This window comes from Falco rusticolus, chromosome 4, assembly GCF_015220075.1.
Source record: "Falco rusticolus isolate bFalRus1 chromosome 4, bFalRus1.pri, whole genome shotgun sequence".
Classification (NCBI taxonomy): Eukaryota; Metazoa; Chordata; class Aves; order Falconiformes; family Falconidae; genus Falco; species Falco rusticolus.
This window is the reverse complement of record NC_051190.1, coordinates 73,539,568-73,564,178: the sequence shown is the minus strand read 5'-3', so window position 1 is coordinate 73,564,178 and position 24,611 is coordinate 73,539,568. Positions and strand designations below refer to the sequence as shown.

The 24,611-nt window shown below is 37.3% G+C and overlaps 1 protein-coding gene across 1 annotated transcript in view; it reads right to left on the bottom strand.

Annotated features, from left to right (window-relative positions):
- The window catches only part of ITGA8 (integrin subunit alpha 8), a 114,966-nt gene that overhangs the window by 37,670 nt on the left and 52,685 nt on the right, over nucleotides 1-24,611 (bottom strand). The window contains exons 16-23 of the mRNA XM_037385968.1: nucleotides 22,871-22,926; nucleotides 22,201-22,355; nucleotides 20,945-21,082; nucleotides 20,416-20,483; nucleotides 19,293-19,440; nucleotides 12,703-12,795; nucleotides 6,999-7,078; nucleotides 3,930-4,010 (exon numbers count right to left, since the gene is read on the bottom strand). Of these exons, the coding sequence (XP_037241865.1) occupies nucleotides 3,930-4,010; nucleotides 6,999-7,078; nucleotides 12,703-12,795; nucleotides 19,293-19,440; nucleotides 20,416-20,483; nucleotides 20,945-21,082; nucleotides 22,201-22,355; nucleotides 22,871-22,926 (819 nt within the window). The remainder of the gene's footprint in view (nucleotides 1-3,929; nucleotides 4,011-6,998; nucleotides 7,079-12,702; nucleotides 12,796-19,292; nucleotides 19,441-20,415; nucleotides 20,484-20,944; nucleotides 21,083-22,200; nucleotides 22,356-22,870; nucleotides 22,927-24,611) is intronic.

Below are 24,611 nucleotides of genomic sequence, written 5' to 3'. Positions count from 1 at the left end.
AGAGAACAACTTAACAGCATCCAGCTAATGTACAACTCTTCATGAAATTTAGGGTACCCTGGCATACCCTGCTAATTCTAAATGCTAACTCTAAATACTTCCCCAGACTTCAAAAGGCAGAGGTTTGTACTAACAAGTAAGCCAGGGGACAAATTTACAAGTCAAAGTAGTAAGAACAATGGAACATATTAATTAAAGGTAATTTTAGATGAGGTAGCTAGCCTAACTTATTATATTTCACAAACGGCCTTGTTTATTATAAGAATTTTAATTATTAATTGTTGGAGAATAGGAACTTTCCTGTGTTGTTGCAAAAGCCAAGACACAGAAACCCTTAAGCTACCACAAAAATTTGCAAACCAGAAACTGTACATAGAAAAAAAGAAGCAGGCACGAGATTTCAAAAATGAGTATTTTCTACTACACTCCCTGTGCCGTATTTTTCTTACACACAGACTTACAAAATGTGAAGTGTAAATGTAGGTGTTCAATTAAAACAATTATAAAGTAAATAAGAACATTTATTTTAACAGATTTTACAGTTATATTGAGGACTTCTGCTATTGACATGAAAGCAGCAAAATCCGATCAAATTAAACAGAATTCCCCTTTTGACTATTTTATTTTGCATTTAACTAAGAATATTTTTAACATTTGAGTGATTTATTAGATGAGAATTTTTCCTAGACTTTTAGGTGACAATAATCAAACAAGAGCACTGAAAAATAAGATAAAGGAAGTATGTTCTACAGAAAATGCTTATGTGGGATTTACAATAAGAATTCTACCAGCTGCAAATCCTCTCAGTCCAAATTACTTCCTTCCTGAATCCCTCATTCCTCTAGTGCTCTTTCAGCAGTGAGAAATAACACTTAAAACTTACATTTTTATAGAACAAAAGGTAGGCAGAATAATAAAATCTCAGTTATCAGAGCAACTTCTCATTGAATTAAATTTCTTTTGAATAGGATACTGAAGAAGATTTATTCCTTTCTCATAGAGGCAGTATTTGCATGGATCCACTGCAAATTTATAAGTATGTATACATATGCACAATTTCATAACTACTTACTCAGTAAAATGCACAATGATTCCAGTCCCACTTCATGCAACTCTGTGCAGAGCAGCAGGGAAACCAGTGCTAGATATTTTCCAGTCCAAATGTGGACACAGTCTCTCTTTTATTTTTATCTAGGAAATTGTGAGCAAATAGTTCCCTTGGAGCTGAATGCCTCAGCATCTCTGAGTAATTAACAAAATCTGTCAACAAAGCACTTGGGAATTTTCCTTGGTACATGCATGCTATAGCTAATAAGAAAAGACTTAAGAGGAAAGGAACTGGAAGTCGTTCAGTCAAGTAATTCCTCTGTATTTAATGACCTGTTTCTTAGCACTGCAGGCAGCAAATTCAAGCCACTTTTTCCACTTACGGGCAAGCTCTTTTTAAGAACCAAGAATGTTTTGGTCATTTTTTTGTCTATCTATTCACCTGTTACAGAAATTTTCATTAAAAGAACACGCTATGGCACAGAAAGTACATGAGAGAGGCAAAATGTTTCCAAAGAATACAAAAAGTTTGTACAATTTTTCTGTGAAAGCAATGAGCAACCTCACTGAAAAAAACAGAAACCACAGCACTGGAAGGAGCCCTTACTGAGAAGTTCATGTAAGTATCTATAACCATTTCATTGACTGAATTGAAAGTCCAGCCAGCCCTTAATCCGGGTGCCCACCCATGGCAACATCGAGCAGTTGCTGGCTCCCAACATTTTCTCACACACCCGCAGCCCACCATCTAACCCCTTTGATTCCTATTTCCTCTGCATCCACTTCTTTTTCTCTAAGAGAAATTTTCCCCCCTCATTCTGGATTTTTCACCTCTCCCTATCCAGCTCATGTCTCTAGATCACCACTAACTACAGAAAATGAAATACTACTCTCATTTCTGTTCTTGTTAAACATGCTGTCTTTCAACTGCTCCTTTTCAGAAATACAAGCATCAATATATATCTACATTGTCTTTAAGTGCCAGTCCTCTTTTTTTCCACCTAAAAGACTAGCCTTAGGGTTAGTCGTCTTAAGCTGGAAAATCCAAAATATGATGAAAATACTTCTAAAATCTCCCTGACTTAGATTAAATATTAGAGCAGAAAATATGATCTGCAAAATGATTGGACACTCTGCTGGCACTAGGTAGTCAAAGTATTGTCTTTGAAGTGATACAAATAAATGGATGTTTATAAATCCATAAAAACATAAAGGCATTTTTACTTTTTACACCTAAGGCAGCCCCTTGAGGTACATCATGTAAGGGACATCTACCCCTCTCAAATCAGCCACACCTCATGGCTTGACTGTGGGAGCGAAGCCAGGCCATGTTCCGCCTGTACTCCCCTTGCAGAGCTGACAATGGTTAAGGTCCACAGCTGTAGTTTGAGGAGACGTAGGAAATCTGAGATCCCAGACAAAAAGCATGTTTGGCAATTATTTGCTTTAAAAGAATATCCTGCCAACTTCCCCCAGGATGTCAGGATAGCAGTCTAATTCCAAGATTTTATAGGGTGGTCTGAGATTCTTACAGAATCATAGAATCATTCAGGTTTGAAAAGTGAGATCACCAGGTCCAACCATTAACCCAACACTGCCAAGTCCATCACTAAACCATGTCCCTAAGTGTTACATCCACACACCTTCTAAACACTTCCAGGAATAGAGATTCCACCAGCCCCCTGAGCAGCCTGTTCCAATGCTTGACCACCCTCTCAGTGAAGAAATGTTTCCTAACACCCAATCTAAACCTTCCTTGGCACAACCGGAGGCTGTTTCCTCTTGTCCTGTTGCTTGTTACAACTTGGGAGAAGAGACCAATCCCCACCTCACCACAACCTCCTTCCAGGCAGCTGTAGAGAGCAGTAAGGCCCCCCCTGAGTCTCCTCCCAGCTAAACACCCCCAGTTTCCTCAGCTGCTCCTCATAAGACCTGTGCTCCAGACCCTTCACCAGCTTCGTTGCCCTTCTCTGGACACGCTCCAGCACCTCAACATCCCTCTTGGTGTGAGGGGCCCAAAACTGAACACAGTGTTCGAGGTGCGGCCTCACCAGTGCCCAGTACAGGGGGACGATCACTACCCCAACCCTGCTGGCCACACTGCTTCGGATACAAGCCAGGATGCTATTGGCCTTCTTGGCCACCTGGGCACACTGCTGATTCATATGGTAATTATCACCTAATCACATTTTATAGTTTCTGAAACCATGCTGTATGTGAAAACAGAGATAGAAAAGATCATCTTTGATCATATCCTGTGCTTGTTTAGCTTCGGTATCCCTTGTGTCAACAGACAGGCACCTGCTTCAGACAGAAATGTAAGAACCATGCAGTAGTAGCTGGTTGACCTCTTGTCATAGCTCATTCCTTATTCATCCTTTCTGCAGATGCCTCACCCTGCTTCCTATTAGTATATGCCTGGCCACAACGTGTTTCATCATTCCAGTCATAAAAGCAGCAGCTTCTGCTTTGGAATTCAGAATTAAGTGCCTAAGTGGTTGCACAAGCAGACCTATGCATATGAACAGGCATTTTGTTCTAGAAACATCCATTCACAATTTGAATGCCCAAATAAAATGTTGGCTCTAAACGGTGTTACTGCAATGTGGGATTCTACAGAGTGCTGCATTTGCAGAGACACTCAGTGAGTTTACTGGAGTCCTTGTGGGCAGCCCTGCCCTACATGAGCTGGTAAGTCCTTAGTGGCTCTGTCCTGCAAGGCTTGCAGGGGTAAGACTCATGGGAATTCTCAGGTGTTCTGGGTGGATAAGGCATTGGGAATTACAGTATGTTAAAATATTCACTACATAGGATTATTGTATGTGGAAAGATTCAATACAAAAAGTAGTTATTATTATGAACTGAAATGGTTGAATACTTACCCTCTGATCTGTACTTGAGCCACTGCACTGATGTTGATATGGAGGTTAACTAAATTGCTGGTGGGATTAATCTTGTTAGAGCTGGAAAAGATATGTAAAAGGGTTAAAAAAGGTTATTTAGCAGAACTCTAGATTGTTACAGATAAAGCACTGAATGCAACAAGGCCTACAATTAGGAAGCTATGCCATTGGACGTATTACAGCAAGGGCTTGCTATTGCTACTCTTCAGTCTCTGAGTTCATCATGTGTTTAACAATATAATCAACTCAAACTTCCTTTAAAGAATCCTATGTGTGAATATGATAATACAAATTTATTTAGCTTAAAATATTATGTAAATTCCCTTGTTCAGCTTGGTTATCTGTATGGATAGGACTATGTTAATAGAATACAGTGGTGTTTCATGCATTGGAGGAAAGCAGTGTTAATGAACAAGATAGGCTTTCTTAAAATACAATTTGCATTTATGACTCTCCAAAATTGTAACAGTCTTTGAAGATAAAGAATCAAACTAAACTGTTTCTTTACCTTTCTTATTTTCTCCCCTCCCCTGTCCAGAGAGGGTTTACACTTAGTCCCACTTGATACTGAAAACAGATCCCTATGTTTAAAGCCTAGAGCTGCCACTCATTTTACTGTCTTTTCTTATCGCAAATCCTTCATATCTTACTTCAAAAAGGCCATTACTATGACTATAGCCCATTCATGTAAAGAAAGGTTTGTAGGTTCAAATGCATGAAGACAGTGAAAATAAATAATTACAGATTTAGAGTTTATTTAATTATGGGATTAATGATACTAAATTTGGAGGCTTTTTTCAAGCAGTGTGGAAGTACTTCCTTGCTTCATGTTTCTATTGCTGTCACAGTTTACTGTTATCACATCTGGGTAGCATCAGTCTAATGGAAAAATTCAGAGGAGGCCAGCATTTCCAGCAACCAACTCCTGAGGAGTAAAGGGCAATACTGGTTTGATCCAGGATTTCTGGTTACAGATTGCTAAAATTAGGAGAAGCTCTAATTTGTTTGTAAACTGGTGCAGATTCCCCTCAAACATTATTTGTACTTTTGATGTAATTCTCTATGGCGATTGCTTTGAGTACAAAAGTACAAACATTGCTTAAGTATAAAAATGACTATGCCACTAATTCATTAGAATAAGCTGCTCTCCAATTTGTGTAACGGTACTACTTTCCATAGAGTTAAAATACAGATTTTGGTCATATGTATTTGGTATTCAAATATTGTTTGTGCTCTGTTATTTTGTAGAGAAGAAAATAGTTTAAATAAAAGTGCCAGGACATCTCCTTCTCTAAGGGGTATATAATTGCCTAGAAAATTCCACATCAGAAAAGAAATCAGATTTCAAGACACTACTCAGCCTCTATCTTATTTCCCATAAGTAATGAACTTCAGTCTTACAAACCAAAATATTTATTTTCCACTTGATATTTTGAAGTAAATTAAAGGTTTCTCTTGAATAACTCAGACCAGGACACAAATTCAGATATGTTCTCTGCTTCCCTTTCCTGCCATTTAGGTAATTTCCTCTTTCAGCCTTAGGCATTTCTGTTTCTTTTTTAAGATTCTTTTACCTGTTCACTAAGGACATAGACATGCTCAAACTGTAGTGCTGCTTGAGAATGAATGTACAAAGGAGCGAGTTTTAACTGTAGGGTACACTTCCTATGCAACAAGTTTTACTTTTTTCTTTCTCTCTTTTTTTCTTTTTGTTAACTAGCTGGGTGTTCTTCAGCATTTTGATACCAGTTTGTGGAAATTGTCCTTTTTGGTAGCCCAGCAGATCTCCTCCCTTTACATTTTAGTGAGTCACACTCATGGAGAAAGCATCAGATGTTGCCATCTCCTAAAGTTCAGACTTATTCCTCAGTAAAGCCTTGGAAGTGACCTACCCTCAACTCTTATTACCTAGAAAGATCTAGCTACCCAAAAGGCTCTGAACCTCTCCAGTTTCACAGCATGAAAAGGATAGTGACAAGAACCTCTGATACACATTTAAAATCATATTGCTTTCATTAATGACTTGACAATAATAGCAGTATGGACAGGGGACCTACAAGCTAAGACGTTACATCTTGTATCTGCCTCTGGAGGAGCCCATTCCCAGGCTTGCATGACCTCCAGCTCACCAGCCAGACTCTTGGCAGAGGGCTGAGGCCTGACCAGGCACCTCACCATCTTCTATGGTGTTGCTGTGCCCTTCCCAAGTTTCTGTATGCCCTTTACTTCAAGGGTTACATTATGGAATTATGACTTAAACATTTTAAATATCTCCGTTATTTACTAGTGAACAAGATCAAGGCCCTCATTAAAGGCCAGACATTAGCAATTAAGTCTCTTTGTGTGGGGCCCCATCAGGAACTCCAGCGAGTGTTTGATAAGGACAGATGGAGCAGAAGCCCTGCCACCTGCTGAAGAAGTCCCAGGTTTTTCTTGCTGTTATCCTAACCCAGCGTGTCCTGTGGTTTTTTGTCCCTGTGGAGGAAGTACTGCTCTGCATAAAAAAGAAGCTTCTCCAGCAGTAATACTTCAGCCCCACAAATGTGGAAGAAACTAATGGAAAAATGGCAAAGGTTACCTGCATCAAACTGAAACAGTTTTCTTTCTTCATGCCAGTAAATCTGTTGAACAGATTTTAACTGCTCTTCTATTTTCTAAATCATCATTAAGAAGTTGCATGTCTTTTTTTTCTCTCCAGAGCATGATATGTTTTTAAATACACAACTTTGTTACAAAGTGATCACATCATTAATTCTGAAGTGGAAAACAAAGCGCAAATTTGACAGATCTGTAGAAGATCCTTGGATCACTGACCCAAATAAGTTAACCTGAATTTTAACAAAATAAAATTCTCAGAACCACCCTGAGACTGATTTTGCTAAAAGCTAACAAGACTTCAACTCCACAAATCCTCCTGAAGAAAGCTACCATAGGAAAGCCCATGAAATAACTACTCACACTGAAGAGTTAGTTACTTCTTATATAATAAAATTCAGATATCAATAGGAATTCAGAATTTAAACAACCACTCTTTGTAAAACATCTAACCTTTTTATTTGCAGTTCAAAATTGATGCTGAAATCTGCATTTTCAAAATGCTGAACAGAAAACCGAATGCCTGTAGAGAACTGAGAAAGAAACAAAACAACAGGTTACTAAAAATGGTTGATGTCTCCGTATGAAAAAAGCAGGACTGTTCAACATTGCATTTCACAGATTTATATAGGATACTGTTGCTTTTTAAAATTTGTATGAAATAATGTCATCTAGTTGTTTTCAGGAAAAACTACTGTTGTGCCTGTATGTGTTGCCAGACAGAAATCTTGGCTGGACAGAGGAAAGATCAAGAGAAACAAAGCAGCATACTCCCAAGAACACAGCAGTGGGCTCTTCTTCATCCAGACAGTCTTTGCTTTACTTCGCCAAGGCAAAAGAAAATAATAGCTGTCTGGCACCTCTTGTCCATGCCTCCATCCATGCATGCCTTTGTCCAGGGCTTCCTGCTCCTCCTGTTGTCTCTGCAACTGTGACATATGAGCTGCATGCTGTAGGTGTTGCAGAGCTGACTGATCACCTGTGTTTCTTCTAGAGGCTAAATTAGCAGCAGCTTGATCATTTGATTTGGTTTGAGTTTTTTCATTGCAGTTCAGTTAAGAGGACTACAACTTCAAAGTTATCTTTGCAGTTCAGTTTGCCACAACTTGTAGTGTGTGACCACTGAAAGAGAGAGTAAAACACAGAGTTCCCAAAACCAAAGGACATAAGGGCTTCCCCTGGTGCTCCCTTGTGTTTATGCAGACCTTGCTTACTCCCTCTGTTAATTTGCTTTGCAAGAAGGGCATAGGGTAAAGCAGAACAAGTTAATTCCGAAGAAAGAATGGAATTGCAGGGCTGACTAAAGAAGGAATAAACAATAGCCTTTGGTGGGGTCTCTGTAATCGTCTTGTTGGACATATTTACAGCCCCACTTACAGTATGTAAGTGACAGGGAGGAGATACCATGTGCCCTCAACATTAAATTAATGGCTTTAATCGCCTCATTTCAACTGCATGTGTTTTAAATCTGGTAATTTTTTCAAGGTGAATTTTGCAGTGACACTGACAGCAACATCTACAGTCTGTAATCTTGAATATCTTCTCACTCCCCTCTACATCCCCTATTGCCTGGTGGTAGAGCTTCCTGCCAGATAACTTGCACACTGTGCTTTTATATTTTCAAAAAGGACGGTTACATGTGGATAAACAATCTTCCTGAGAAAGTCATCAAAAGGCATTAGGAAATGAGGACATTATTCCTTCACCTCTGCCAATATCTGACTAGATTAGAGGGTGGGGGGAAAGAAGGGAAAGAAAAAGCTGTCTGCTTGGCATACTTCCATTAACATACTTGGGGTGGCATTGTCACAAGAGGACAGGATGCAACAATGTAGAGTGTTATTTTGGGACCTAGATTCAACACCACTGAAGAGGAGGCATTTTCCTCTGTGGGGCGGGTGTAATTTCAGACATTTAAGCAATTCCTTTTTTCCAAGCATTTCTTTTTTTAAAAAAAAAATTCATTCAATTCTCCTTCTTTCCTCACTTGCAGTGGAGCATCACTGAATCTTAATCCATCTCCAGAATGAGACTTAGCTAACATGTTTTGATTACTTCTTTCAGTTGTCCTATGCTGAAAGCAATATTGTCATTATAAAAGAAATGGCAAGTTCAAATCTTTGAATTCTGACCATTTTAATGTCATACTTATAGCTAATCTCTCTATTTTGATGTAAAATATTTTAAGATTAGAAGATAATAATTAAATTAAACAGAAGCTGAATAGCTGACTTGGAATAAATGTGTAAGCTATATTTAAGACCACTTTTTGGAAGTGATTTTAACTATTGATATTTCATTCACCTTTAAAAATATAATGATTTTTTTAATCTCTTGATACAAAAAAAATCCAAATATTCAGTTTGGCATTTCTCTTACTGTTTTTACTAATCAGTCCATATACATTTGCTTCCACTTATAGCAGTAGAAAGGTTTGGTGAACCAAAGATAAAATGTTCCTCAGAGCTGATATGAACTACAGTTTTGATGATCTATTATACCCCTGAGGCTTAATACCTTACTTAATATTGAAAAAAACTCCTACTGTATGAGTCTAATATGCTGCAGATGTTGCCTTTGTATGGTCACATTACTTTGTTAATGTCAAATAGACGTTGACATTGCTACTAATAATGGGGCAAAGATGGTCACATGCCCTTGCTGAAAACCTGCTGAGGCCAAAGGAGTTGAATTTGCTTGAGCTAGTAACTTAGCAATCAGTCAACCTCCTTATTTTAATAGGACATTCATTTTGTCAGAATAGTTTTCCAAGTGAACTTAGTTTCATTAAAATTGCATTGTCTTTCATGTTAGTAACACCACGTATCTTTGAAATACATGACATTTCTGCTATAACTGATAAGCTTTAATCTGCTATTATGTTTGACAGTATCTAGAAGTATGCTGGGAGACAGCTAGCTTTTTTTGAAGTTTGTTAACAGTGCATATGAAAGATAAAACCTCTGTGCTCTTGAAGAGTCAGTCTGGTACATACCAAGAAATAGGCACTATCTTCCAACCCTCCCAGTCTTCTAACCTTGTTTCTATTCATTTCTATTTACTTCCAAATTGTTTTACCAGAATTTATAATAAAACCTACATCTCACTTGCTAAGGTCGCTGAATAGGCATTAGGAAGCTAGTCAGTCTGATCCATTTCAGTGTCATAAATAAGTACTTTGAGCACTTTTTGCCAGTGAGGTGGTATCGCAGGCATCTAGTTTGCATTCTTGGCCATATAGTGTCATGATTTTCCTTCCCATTTCTTCTTGTCTTCTTTTTCACCTTTTCATCTTTTTTTTAACCACAAAGATATTACTGGAAAGGTTAAGTAATTTTTGTGGCCAGTAAATAATTTTAAGGTCACAGATTTTCAAAAAGTCAGAGATAAACCAATTTTGATGACAGTAAAAGATGTGAAGTGTCAGACAACTCTGTAGCCCGCTGCAGTAATATCCCATGGGTTATACCACAAAATCCTGACATAACCCTCATATTCAGAAGCTGATCTTAAAGAGTTCAAGAATTCTAGGATTTCAGGGTGCTGAAAAGTCATTACAGTGACTCAATGGTTAAAGAGTTTTAGGAATGTTTGATTTTGACCTAATCCTCCCTTCCCACTCCCTCACAACTTCCACAAAGAGCCTCTTTCTGAACGAATATTTTGAGAATAACTGATCTCTTGCCAGAGCAGAATTGTTTTGCAAAACTGGAAATGGATCAGAGCAACCTTTCGTGATTTATGCAATTTGTACAAAGGGCTGGTATTTTGCTTTTGGAAGTACATTTGCCATGATAAATACATTTGGATCGAAAAAGCTCAAGTCCTTTCACCTTTACTAAACTTCCAAGAGAGATGGTTTCAAAGATAAAGTTAGGCTCCAAGCCTTCACTCACTATAACCAAACACTTTTGCCATCTGGCTTTGTAATGCTCTGCCTTCATATGCCTTCATTTTCAAAGGTCGGATTCTTTTGATATAAGCCAGACTATCCTTAAACATGTTATGATCTCTGCTGTTTTATTCTGCTATTTCCAAGTGTCTCTTTATGAAGTTTTTTGCTTAGGAATATTTGGTAACAGCACATTTATGGCAGCTGTAGAGCTGATTCTGAAGAAAAACATGGTTAGGCTGTGAGAATTCATAAGCAGACAGGTGAGAGCAGTACAGCTTTAGTGGCTACCAAATAGCATTCCTGAAGTCTTTGCACTACTAGAATTTTGGATCAAGGATGATGTAGAAGTAGGGCTTTGGATTCAAAGGGAGGAGTGTGAGGGGCTGTAGCCTAACACCTCCACACTCAGACCTCTCCATTGCTTATTTTTATGACCACATGCAAACCACAAAGACTTGCTCCTAGCTTGGTATACAATGTTAATGTCTCCTGTGCTTAGTCTTCCTTTCCTCTTCTAAATTTGTGGGGGTTTATGCTCTTCTTAACCCAACACTGCATTCCAATCAAGAGTCTTGTCTACTTCTGTCTGTATCTTGAGGATCTGCTTCTGCCATGAGACTAACCAGGAAATCATTGACCAGATATCAAAATTTGCTGGTTTTCCGGTACAGGAAATCATCTGCCTTGACTTGGAATTTATCTAGTGCTTCAGCCTGTCATTGTCTCCCATCATCCCATTATGAAAATTCCATTCATTAGAAATATTTTCAGTTACTCTTACTTTTTAGGAGTTTCATTTACTTGAGTAAAATAAAAACTACAAAATCTTTTAGCTCTCTTCCTTATGTCCTTCCCAGAAAACACTTATAGTACCCCCTTCAGACTTCTAGTTCACAGTAGTTCTACAGAGAAAGAGCCTCACCAGGCAGGTTCCTGCTCCCAGTAGGTCCACCACCTAGAATACATTTTCCAGTGTTTCTAGGTCCTTGTAATCCCAGAGTCTCTCTGGGACTGCTTGTGACCATGAAAGAAGATGACTGTATTAGATACCTGGTCCCACATTCACTTTCAAAAGTTCTATTACTGATCTGAAGCTAACCATAAGATCCAAACAAGCTTGCTCTAGTCCCAGTCTCCTATTATATGACCCATTTGTTTTTTATCAAAGGTCAGATAGGAACTGCCTTAAGATAGATAAGAGGCCAGGAAAACACCCCATTACAGAGAGTCTGAAGACCGAAATATTGATTTTCCATAGGACAAACCTTAACTTGGTAGGAATTTTGAAAATACTACCGAGACTTGCTTTCATTTCTTTGCAAAGCTCCAGGTCCAATATGAAATGCAAACAGTGGTAGTTTTCATTTAAAAACTGTTGTTTATTCCTCATATATGTTCATGCTGTTGATTGCTTTATTTTTATTAGGACAGTTTTTATCTAGCTATAAAAGCCTGGATTATTTTAGTTAAATATTCCTAGAATTTATGAATTTATGAGCAGTGCTAGAATTCCTCTGCAAGGGTATCCATGGCCAAACATTCCCCACTTCAACAATTCTGGGATTGTCCTGAACTGTTTTGTCATGAAACAGGGAGAAGTGATGACAACTGTGGAATGGGTAGTACTTTCTTTAATCTCCAAACCTACATTTAATCCTTATCTTCCATCCATCATCAGTCATTGCTCGGTTCCACTTTTGTCTAGAAACAAGGCTACCAATGTTCCATCTAATGTGTAGTATGATTTATGAGTAGCTGTCTTAGGAAAATGTTTAGAATGACATTAATAACTTGAAGGAAAACTTGCTTCCAATGACACTTTCATGGACATAAATCATGATTTGAACTGAGAAGACAATCCTTATCCACTCAAGATGAGAATCAGGCTAAAGAAGCTGTCATTTACTACATATACCTTAAGCAGAAAGATTACTAAAAGAGATAAATAAACAGATCACATTATGGATTGGGATTCTCAATATACTAGTGCAACTTCGGCAACTTAAATTGAGTCACTCTCATTTTCTTTACAGTAGAAGAAATAAAACACAGGCTCAAGAGTCATTAATCTTAGAAAAACAAACTTTTAGTTTTTCAGAAGCAAAACTCTGCCTCTTGTTATACCAAAAATTTCCTATCCAAGTCAATAATTTGGTTTATGTGCTTATGGGGACACTTTCTGCTAATTGAATAGGTTTCCATTTGCTCCCCTTTACAATTCAACTAGATAAAAATCAGTAAATGCATCTGGTTTTCCCTTACGTTTGCACCAGCCACCATGGGGTTCCCAAGATCACAAACCACCATTCTAGTTTCATTTTCCATCTTGTAATCACAGCTCAGTACACGCAGTGCCTGTAACAAAAGGAAACCAATATGGAGGTCAGAGATCACAGTGAAATGTATCCAGTTGGGAAAGCGATGCCTTGACTGTGACATTTCTTTTCATTGCAGACACCTGCTCAGTGCAGTATCAAAACATTTAATTGGTTGTTGGCAGACAATGGGGGAAAACCGATGCCAGGGAAAAACAAACAGGAAAGTTTCCACTACCTTAAAAGCTATGGTGAATGAGATCACTCTTTTTTTTTTTTTTTTTTTTAGTTTTAACATACTGCTTTGCTGTTGTGAGCCATTCCTATAGTGATAATGACGCAACACAGGAAAAAAAAAAGAAAAAAAAAATTGGCAAAACTGGATGAGGGGAATATGCTTCACATTAATTACAACAGTTGTATTATCCATCACTACAAGTCTCTACAGTGAATTTATGGCATCGGCAGAACTTTGTTATGGACCAAATCTAGAACTTTCTTTTTCAACCTATGGTAAAGTACTTAGAACATGAAATACTGCTGTAAAAACATAAACTATTACCTGTGTTCATAATTTAGCAACAAAGAAGATAGATTTTCACATTATCAGAAATTAAGGTTTTCATTGTTTATAGCAATAAATAAAATTTAACTGTTTTTCCAGCAACTATTCATTCAAAGACCAGTTTATACCTAACATTTTTCAGGCAGTTTTTTTTGATAACTTTGAGGATACACTCATATAATTTCCCTCTAAAGCTCTTAATGTAAAATGTATCCTACGTTTTGGTGGAGTTTTTATCCCTTTAGTTTTTATCACTAGTTGTTAACATCTGTAAAAACCCCAGACTCTGTAAAAGGAGGAACAGCTATAGAATAGTACAGGTTAAGAGATACAGAGTAAGACAAAGCAACCAAAATTATTTTTTTCTGTTTTCCTCTCTGGCACACCCAACGAAAGAAAATGTTTCCATATACGTGCAGAAATGAACCAGCTTTGTAAAAGCAGGAGGCAGCTATTTGTTGCTATAAGGCGCTCTCATTGTTTCCTCTCATTTGTGACTTTCATATGTTAAGCAATACATGCAAAGCCATGTTCTTTATATAAAAAGACCTGGGGAATCTCCAGACCACTGACTACCAATTCATCCTGATCCGTAAAAGCCATCATGGACACGCTGACCTTATCATTTCCTTAGATTAAAAGAAAAGATAAGACATGTCCTAAAAAGAGCCCACGTGAAGCATGCCCTCAGTACATACCTCATTGTATACTGACACTTTTACAATTTCCTAGGAGGAAACCAACTTTGTTACACAGCACGTCCAGTGCACTAATAGCCTTTCCAAGCCTCTCTAGGGTTGAGAGTGGGAGAATTTTACACTCTTTCCAGCTGGTTAATTAGAGGTGGTAAGCAACACGTGGGAGAAGAGAGGCTGTTAACACAGTTGAAACTAAGCTTGTCTGGAAAACTCTTCATTTTAGCTTGATGTCTAGGTTTATAGTTTTAATTTTGGTTGGGGGTGTGTGTTAAAATTTAGGTCAAAATATTAGAAGACAAATATTCATCTATATTTGAAATTTGACAGTTTCTTTGTTAATGTTTTATTATAGACCAGCACAGAGTAAATCAGCCCTTACCACAAGTTTTTTGTCCCTCAAAGGCTGAGCAAAGAGGAATTCTGTGTGTAGGCTTTCTGCAATTTGGAGGCTATGCTCGTAGACTGAAAATGATTAATGGCACAGAATTTATATGACCAGCATCACAAAAGCTAATATTTGCAGCATAAGATGTGACAAAGGATCGATCACCTGTTGCAGCATGTCTTTGATACTGAGATATATTGCCTTTGTTTTCTCACTGATCGCCTTCTTAAGGTGGTCAAGTACAAACCAGAAAAATTAAAACCAGGCAGGAAGCAAGCAAGAGCAGAGACTTACACACCTAGTATTGTTAGTATCGAGTTCATATGTAATTCACCCAGACAGAAGGTTTAGCCACAAAACCCTTCTACCTGCCACTCGTAGCAATTTATATTTTTATAGCAACACATGGACTTTTTGGCAGTCTTGAGCAAAAGCAAAACCCCAGCAATTAACACATGTGCTCCCAGGGTCTCTTTTAAATAGAAAATGATTAGATGCTTTAAGTAATCCAGGCAGCCTACAAACTTGAAACTCTTTTCTGGTGGTCTTAGTGATGAATTACTAATTGATGCCAGAATAGTTAACCACAACAGGCTGCAGAGTAAAACACCTCACCTCCTTCCTTGGTCTACACCTTTCAATTTTATTTTTTGAGGAAAAGTGGATGGATTAGGTACCAGGTGCCAGAATTCAGGTTCTCATCTAGCTGATATATGAAGAACTAGTGTTTGACTTCACAACGCTCAAATCATGTCTCATCTGGTCAGCCAGCATGTGCTTATTCAAAGAATTTTCAGGTAAGACAATAAGGTTTCAGGTCTTTTTTCCTGTTTTAGAAGAGTGTCATGCTTTAGTTCAGAAAGCATGACAATAATGGCTCATAGCTTATCCACTGCAATATAAATCTGGTTGTGATCTGCAACAACTCTGCAGTTTCCAGCCTGAGCAGGGACAGTTATGCCAAAATACATGTTTTTGGTATGGAACAAATACCTATTTGGGCATTGTATTTGCCTGATGTACTTCTACTAATTATTCCATGAGAATTTGGGTTCCAGCCACTGCTACTAAGGTAGGATTGAGCAGTTCAACATGGGGAACTCCTTCACTGGACAAAGGATTATCACACAGTATTCAGGCAATGGCTTGGGGTTCAAACACACAATCACGCTACTGTAGTAAGAATGTACCATACAGAAAGTATATACTGGCTCTGGATCTACTGCTGGCCCTGGAAATGCAATATAATGTGGTTATACTTTTTTCACTGCAGCTAATTCCAGTAACTCTACACCTAATGCATATGGACAGTTATTACAAGCTAATGGGTTTCCGGTAACTACTAAAGCTGTGATAATTTACTTATTTACCTGGTCTGTGAACCAGGTTTCCACAATAAAACTAATTAATAACACATATTGAATTAATTGTAAGTCATTGTATGTCATTAATCAGCTTTTGACTGAAGGAAGTATATGTGCAAGAATCAATGAAACTTCATATCCTTGACCTCAGACTTTAAGATCACACATGTTCACTCAGCTCTCCACTTGCATATGATCACATACATCTCTGCAAAATGCTACTCTTTTGATAGGCTTGCACAGTCTATGTGCAATATGCTACAGAATCGGGCCTGAGATAACAAGATAATGACAACTGAGGCAGGTCAAACATTTGTTCCATAAAGCTGAAGGGACGAGGTAGAAGGCAAATGAGTTTTCAGTTAAGTTGTTGACTTTAACATTTTCTGAGTGTAATTCAAATGATATTGGATAACCCAATAAATTGTTTAAAAAAAATAATCAGGTTGGACAGGAAGCACTTAAGGGATAAATTTGTTTATTAGATAGCCCAAATCCACAGTTGCCCCATAATAAAGTAGCCTAATATCCTCTATGAGTATAGTTTCTCTGAAATGATGTCAGCATAATAGAATTATTTGATTCCAAAGATTTTTCACTTCCATCAGAAATGTATAAAGTGATTTATCCAGCTCATTACATTTCATTAATTCTGCTCTCAGTATACCTGTTTTTCTGGCTCTGAGGTGAGTAATCTCCCTCCTTAATACAAAGGATTCTGCAGTCTGGAGAAAAACAGCTACCCAGAGGACTGTAAACACTGATACTTTTAAGATTCAATGAAATCCTTAGATGCAGAGCTTTAAAAGAATAATTGCAACAGACCGTAGCATAAATCCACCCGTCTGCTGAAATTACTCTGTGTTAAATTAAGCACATTTCAGAAGCCATCACAGATGCCCCATTGGCAGGGTGCAGCACAACCATAAAAATAAGAAGGAAAATCCTGACTCCATTGCAACTAACAGAAAATATTAATTTTCACCTATGGGCCATGACTCAAAAGTACTCACAGACCGCGACACTTTTTCCATATACTTTGGTGTTTGCTGCATACCAGTGTGGTAATACCTTCTGTGCTCTTGTCAAGTGGTTTAAATTGCTGTATTTTTTTAAAGTCCTATGGGTTGAATTAATTGAGTTCCTCTTTAATTTATACTAATTTATACTATGATCCCTAAGAATTTGGTCATTCTGGTAACATATGAACCTCTGATCACTCTGGGGAAAAAACCTAAAAAACCTGCTAATTCTTGTTTTGAGTGGTCAAGTTACTTAATTTGTGCATTTAGACAGAATGAATTAAATGACAAAACAGAACAGGAAGGATATAAAAGAATGTCTAAGACTTAAAATGTTTTTCTTGCATTCTAAATTTTCTTTTTAAATTACAAAGATCATATATCCTTTGTGATGTTCGCAGCAGTTTTAGGTGACATATGGCCATACAGAAAAGCAACTGAATGCACACAAGAGCTAACCTCCACCAAGAGTTAAATGCCAGAAAATGTTAGCTTTGTCTTTTTGAAGAAAATTACGATATCAATTTTTTTCCCAAAGGTACTTAGAAGTGAAATTTTTAGGTTTTTAATGAACCCATAATATCATGAAGACCATAGTTTAAAAAAAATATGCATTTACAGTTTAAAAACATTAGAAAGAATAAACTTGTTTTCAGTATCATATGTAATCCTCATGAAAACTGTCCTTCAAATGCAGAAGGGAAGACACTAAGAATGATGTAGATAGTAGGACTAATGTTTTGATCCTTCTCAGAAATAACGTAATGACATCTCTTTGAATGGAATAATTATGAAAATTAAGAAATAAATAAATTAAATAAATTCCATGTTGTAGTGAACTAAGTAAATGCAGGCAAAATGAAGGCAATTTTCTTCTATAAATCCAGAAGCACTCAGAACTGGATTTGCCAAAACTGCATTTTATCTTCCATAAAATCTGAAGAAAAGTTAAAAAACTGCATGTTTCCTGGGCTTTTAAAAAATTGTTTTCAAAAGAAAAGAACATTAACACTCTTTCCCAAGCCATTCTAGCTTCTCCTTATTCTTCCAAAGCACCAGAATCTCCCACCTCTATTTTTCTTCCTTTACACGCAGTTCTACCCTGCTGGCACTACAAAATTCAGTTTTTCCTATAATAATGAAAAGCCCCAAGTGATTTCTCTCCAGCCCAAATGATAGATACATGGTAATATGTGCTGTGAGTTTTGAAACAAGTGCCTCTGGTGACATACTTGGTCATGGCCAAAAGAACAGCCAAAGATTCCCAAAGAGCAACAAAGGACAAATACGACCATGTGTAGCATAGCAAAGAGAACTTAAGTTCTGTAGATCACAGTCTGAAAAAACAGAGGCTATGCTAAAAGGAGAAATAAAAAGAGGCTAGTGTTTTTACTTATTTGTTTTGCGTACAAAGATATGCTCCTGAGAAGTGAGGTTGCAGACAAGTTCCATATTCTCATCTTCAGTGACATCGTTAATTCTTGTAATTTTTTCCCAACTGGGTTAAAAGCCCATTAATAAAAACACTGACAGAAGGAGAACAAGGAAATACTTTGCAAGTTACTTTCAACTTCCTTAAAAACATTTGCCTTTAGAAAGGAAATTAACTTGCTTTCTCCCACTCTCACCCTTGAGGCCCTTCTGAACATTCCAGGCACTGACAGAAAAAAGCAAGCTCATGTTGCAACAGCTTGGGAGATTTATGTGCAGATGAGGCAATGCAGACTTGCTGTCCAACAGAGAATACATGAACACTCTGCTTGTTTGCAGGATAGTGTTTCGTCTTTGCTCTTAAAAAACAAACAGACCCAAAAAGGAAACACTGTGTGTTCAATACAGCTCAGCAGGACCTCAATCAGCGTTAGTCCTCTGTGAAGGCTGGAACATTTTACATTGTAACTGCTTTTTTGGCCTATCCACAAGATAAAATAATGGCCTACAAAGAAACCCAATTTTGTCAAGTTTATATCCCAGTTCATGTTCAACTATTGAGAGTATCACAGACTGGGATACCCTTAATAAGGGTAAAACACTGGTGTGCTGGGAGCATGAGACAGCAGTGTCCAAGTGTCCGGGGTTCAGCAGGGCTCATTAACTCTGACAGAGCTGGTACCACAGGATCCAAGGCTGGAAGCACTCAGGGGGTTATGCACTATCACTCTCTGCTGCTGGTAGGGTTTACAGATTTTTCAAAATCTGAATGATGTGAATACCTCTAGCCCTAAGAGAAACGTGACAGTATTTGTGTGGTATTATAACTAAGTTAATAGCAAGGAGCTTGACCTCAGCTGGCTCTGAACAGAATTGTCCTGTCCTTCCCATCCTTTGGTGACATGGTTACTCTTTAGCCTGGACTGTGTGAGCAAAGACAGCTGAGAGTCAATGGGATCTCCCTTTCTAAAAGGCACTTCTCTACTTGTTGCTTTCAGCTAGTATAGTCTTTGTAGGTTAACCCTGCTCTCAGTTCTGCTTTATTATTGCTAACATTTTGATTTGCATTTACCTTGTTGTTGCGTTCAACCCCAGTGTAATCTGCTTCAGGTGGAATCTTTATATGTAGCTCAGCTTCATAGGCTCCTTCCCCATCATTCCTTGGATTTATTATGAGCATGATACAGTTTTCTCCTCCAATTATTAGCTGATCTTTATCTCTATATAGAACATACTAACTAGTCAGGAGTTAAGACATGCAGAATCATGATTTACATAAGAATAAAGTAGAACATTTTACTTTCATAGCATTTTTTCTGGAAATTATTCTGGGAACACAGAATAAAACATCTTCCATAAAAAATGACCCCATGGAAAATTATGCCAGCACCTGTGTAGGAAAGAGGTCAAGAGCAAACACCATGGACAGGCAAAGTGGACTACCACAGAACCTGAAAGTTACTAGTATAAAATTTCAGACCCTGACTACTTTCTAACCAGAAAGAAGTATTTAGAAGAGGAATTACTTGCCACAGGGGTCCCATCAGCATTGTTTTCTGGAGGGCACAAAGGTGGTGGGATTCCAGTTTTCCGCTCATGCCCATTGTAAAATGAACAATGACAGATCTCCTGAGACCTGCAACGGCACTGTGCCCTTTCCTTTCACAATTACGTACTGATTTTGATGGCACAGAGTCAGATAACTGTCAGAGGTTCCCCACTTGTACTGCATGGCATACTTCTCCCTCCACTGAAGGAATTGTTGCCATGTTTTGAAATTCTTTTATTCTGAAATTTCTTTACTTCACTGCATAATGAGTTCGGGAGAATTCTGTCTCAGGTTCAAAATCACTGGTATTCTGAAGTAAAGAAATTTAAATTCTCCTTTGAACAACAATTTTTATTATCTCTTGGCATTCACAGAACTAGAATCAATCCTAACAAACACTTGCAAACTATACTTTCTGATAACCATTAAACACCATGAATGTGTCTGACAAAGATACATTTTCAAGTGTATATTTCTCCATTTCTCTGTTTTCTAGATGGATGTGCAAATTAAAATTTGGAAGTAAGGTAAGAATGAGTACCTATAGCAAACAACATAACTGTTTTCTACATATTTCATTTGGTTAAATCAGTTAGAGGTATCTGAATTTTGTTACATACAGCATCATTTATCTTATTTAACTTACGGCATTGCAGAAAGCTGCAAGTCAGGAATGCACAAATTGTCCTCCCCACAGTCAACCAGAATGTAAGCCTGTGTTGTCGCAAAACAAATAAAAAAAGAATACTACAGTTACGACACACTTCAAAGTCCAAATAACTGCATTAAGTATCACTAACAAAATGTCTTAAATATCACTAGCATTGCCCTATTGAATTAATCTTTCTCCTCTCTATAAGTTCCTTTCCACATGAGTAGTTGGAGACTGTCAACCATGTCCTTAGCAGAACAATATCATCTTTCAGGCTCTTTCCCACACTAACTTGGCTTTCATATTCTAGAATGCAATCAGAACTATGAATACAACAAAGTTTTGGAAATGCTTTAAAGGCCTGCCTGGTTCTATATTTATATTCAGTTTACATTTTGAATTAATTAAATCCTTGTTATGTAATTTCTGGCCATGATATTCTGTTTTAAGGAAGACGACACACATAGTATTTGTAAATGCTTTCATGTTTACATACAGAAAATGTGGCATGCAAAATTCATACCTGTTCTGTTACTGAGCTTTTCTGGTAATAGTTTAGTATTGGCTTCACAGTCAGGCTGTCTTCAAAACCGGATTCATCCAAACTATAATTCAAGTTTATATTGATGGGAGATAATTTATCTCTAAATTCTGTTTCATCCTGTGAGTGACAATCACACAAAAAACCCCAATGGTTTAATATAACTATTTCAGATTAGTATGGTATGGCAACAGGTTCAGGCTTTAGTCTTTATTGAAGGTAAAGATTTGGTTCTCTGGCAGCTGCTGACAAATTCTGGCTGTATGTAATGCCATTAGGAAAGCAAAGTGACTCACCAATAACTAGAATGCCCAGAACACATTGCCTCCCCAGCCCCACATCTGGAAGAAGCTGGCTGAGCTGAGTAGACTCAGAATTATTTCAAAGCATTAGCCTAAAATGAAGCTGTTCGAGAGAGATGCAGAGCCAATTCCTATCAGCGACTGCCCACCTTCCTTTTGGAATGGAGGTAGGGCATGTGTGGATTTGTGGAGGTAATGTTGTTGGTTTGTTTCATAACCAAGAATTTACATAGATTAGCAATGGTAAAACTCCACCACCTTTATTGCCCAGATATTTCCTTACACACTGCTTGAGACTTCTCCATTTCACTTCCCACTGCATTTCTAGCACCAAACTTGGAATCTGCTTCAATTGCATGAGGTAATTCCAGCTTTTTTAATGACCCTTTCTCCCTCACAACTTCAGTTCTACAGTTTTAATTTTTCTAAAAGCATTTTAAAATATCTTAAAAATATTGTTTTAAATATATGAATTTTAGGCCAATATTGCTGGTGACACTCCTTTAAAATAGCTGTTGAAACTAAAATGGCATGACATTTAACATATTTAGTTGATCATCCCACTGTGGATACTACAGGGAGAGCAATCTTGCATTTTTGTATCAGGAGATGCAGTATCTAATCAGAATTTCCAGAAGAGCACAAAATCAATGTATTTGTACAGAGAAACTGTACACTCTTCAAAGGAAGTCTTTCTTTTATACTTACACTGACAAAAGATGAGCCAAAGATTCACATAGGAAATTTTGCCCAGATAGAAGAATGTTCTGGACACTCAGACGATGCCTTTCTTATCTCACATTTCTGTAATATTGGGGTCTAAGAACAATGGAAATCTTTCTTCCTTTTCCAGTGACTCCTTTTTTTATTATTATCTTTAAATCCCTGACACTACTCAAATGATGATGGCAGGCCAAAACATTTTAAACAACTTACTCTGAGATAAACAAGAAAGTCCTGGCAATGGAGCTGTTTCTGTCTTTCTATCACAATGGAGAAGTAAAGATGTGACTGATGGTAATCAAAGAAGAGGGTCCTCTTAACAGCTCCTTTCTGTTTCAGTGAATCTAACTGCAATTCACCTGTCAGCACTAAAAGATAAAAGTAGATCAAATATTTATTTAACATAGAAAGAAAAAGTAGTAAACAATTCATTACATATTATAGTTAATTACTCTAACAAAGTCTTCCAAGCAAAACTAATTCTTGCTTTAAGTGTCTGTCTGTTTAGCAGCACACTATTTTTTGATCCAAAGTATGGAATACATGTAATTTAAACTTTCTAATTTTATTCACAGATCATACGTGTACAGGACTTCCATCTCTTAATTTTTTTTAATACTTTTTTTCTTTTTCAAAACAGTACATTCTCCACCAGGGTATTCTTGGTTTTATTTGGAAAATGGCTTAAACTGAATAAAAATTCCTTCAAGTGAATACTACAAGCTTTGTGTTTTATCTATATCTATATCTGTATCTATCTATTTAAATGCATTTTCTTGCCTTAGGAGGTTCTCACTCCTATTGCCTTTCAAGATGTAAGAAAAAAATACACCTGAAATTGAGTAGGCCAGAGTAATTTATAGCAATATAAAATATTTCTTACCTATCTCATCTGAAATACCTTGACCTTCGAAGTCTGCGCAGACTCTTACAGTAAAGCTACATATAAAAAAGTAGAATTATTAGCAGAAAGAGAGCTGACCCGGGAATCAGCAGTTCCCAAGTCATACCTTTCCTTTTCTTAAAAATGATTTTAAAAATGAGATTTCTACCTATGATATTCCCTAAGTTAGCAAGTCTGCTAGGCTCCACTAATAATCAAAGAAGACAAGGTCTGATCATCTTCCTGGGAGAGCTATGGAGAAGTGTCTCTGTTCCCGCTAATTCTTGAGGCAGCCTACACCCTCCTAATGCTACTGGCAAAGCTGGCTTCCCTATGTTAAGCTTTGGCAAACCACCTTTGTATGAGGCTGTCTGCAGAAGCCCTTTCTGGTTCATCATGCTCAAATAAGTAAAATCCTTGAGCATGCAGTCAACACTCAAGCTGTTTTCCAGCAAATCAAAACACACAGAATGCCAATGTGTTTCACTGGCGTTACTGTAAGACTTTCACAATTCCAAGAGGCTACAATTCATTCCAAACATACCAACTGAATTGTTCAATCTTTGTGGCACAAGACTAACCAGAATGTATTGTATCTAATTTGCTAACTTTTGCAGAAGTTGGCAGGTACATGACCTAAATCAAAGCATAGAGAAATTCACGTTATTCATTTTATTTAGTACACTAATGCAACACATTCTACACAATGCAACATACTCTAAGATAATCGTTTTTCATTTGCCTATTCAGAGTGTATAGCAAGCTTTTTTGAGCCTAGCAATATTCACATCACAATTATAACTGTATTATACAAATACCACCTCAGCCATAATTAGTTATTCTTCATAATAAACATTTATTTCCATTTCTTTGTAAGACAGGCAACAGATTTGCAGTTATGCTCAACAAGTGACAGGAGAAGCCTTTCATAGTTTTATTGGCTGATAATTTCTAACAAGACTTACTATAAAAATTAAATTTAAAACCTGAAAATTATAAATGCTTATAGAAAAGTTTCACTTTCTAAGGAATCTGTGCAAGTTATATAAATATTTAACTGAATCACATTTTAAAAAGGCTTTCACAAATTACTCTGTGGATGGCCAAGGAAAGTTATAATGATGCTTGTTGATGCTAATGCAGGGCGTGCTTCCCTGATGAGTGCAAAAACAAGAAATCTGTCACTGGAAAGATGCTCTTGATTTTTTATTTTTGCTGTCACACCACACAAGGACTTAGTTCTCCACACCATTACTCCTAAAGAAGTCCTGTATAACTAACAAAATTGCTCAGGTGAAAGATAATTTGCAAGTGTCCCTAATTAAAAGTCATTCTTAAAGAGTATTTTCATGGCTTCAGAAAATATTTTGTTTTGTATAAGGACAACTCAGCTAAACATGGACTGCACTGGAAGATGTGAAATCAGCTTGAGTTAAATAAAAACATTTGCATTACCCATTGCTCTTAATCTTCTCACTACTGTTATACTACATAATAATTTCTCCATGCAGTGGATTCAAAACCAGTAACATAACCTTTAAAATAACCTGTAATCACATTCTAATTGCATGTTTGTTTCCTCTGAGAAATTTAACTGTGCCGCATCTGGGATTCATGTCACTCCCATGACCTTAAATACTTTCCTCTTGGGCAAAAAAATTGCCTTATGCCATTAAACTCTACTTAAATGCAGCCTTCGAATGACGTTATGGTCCATGTAGAAATTGCAAATTCAGTCATA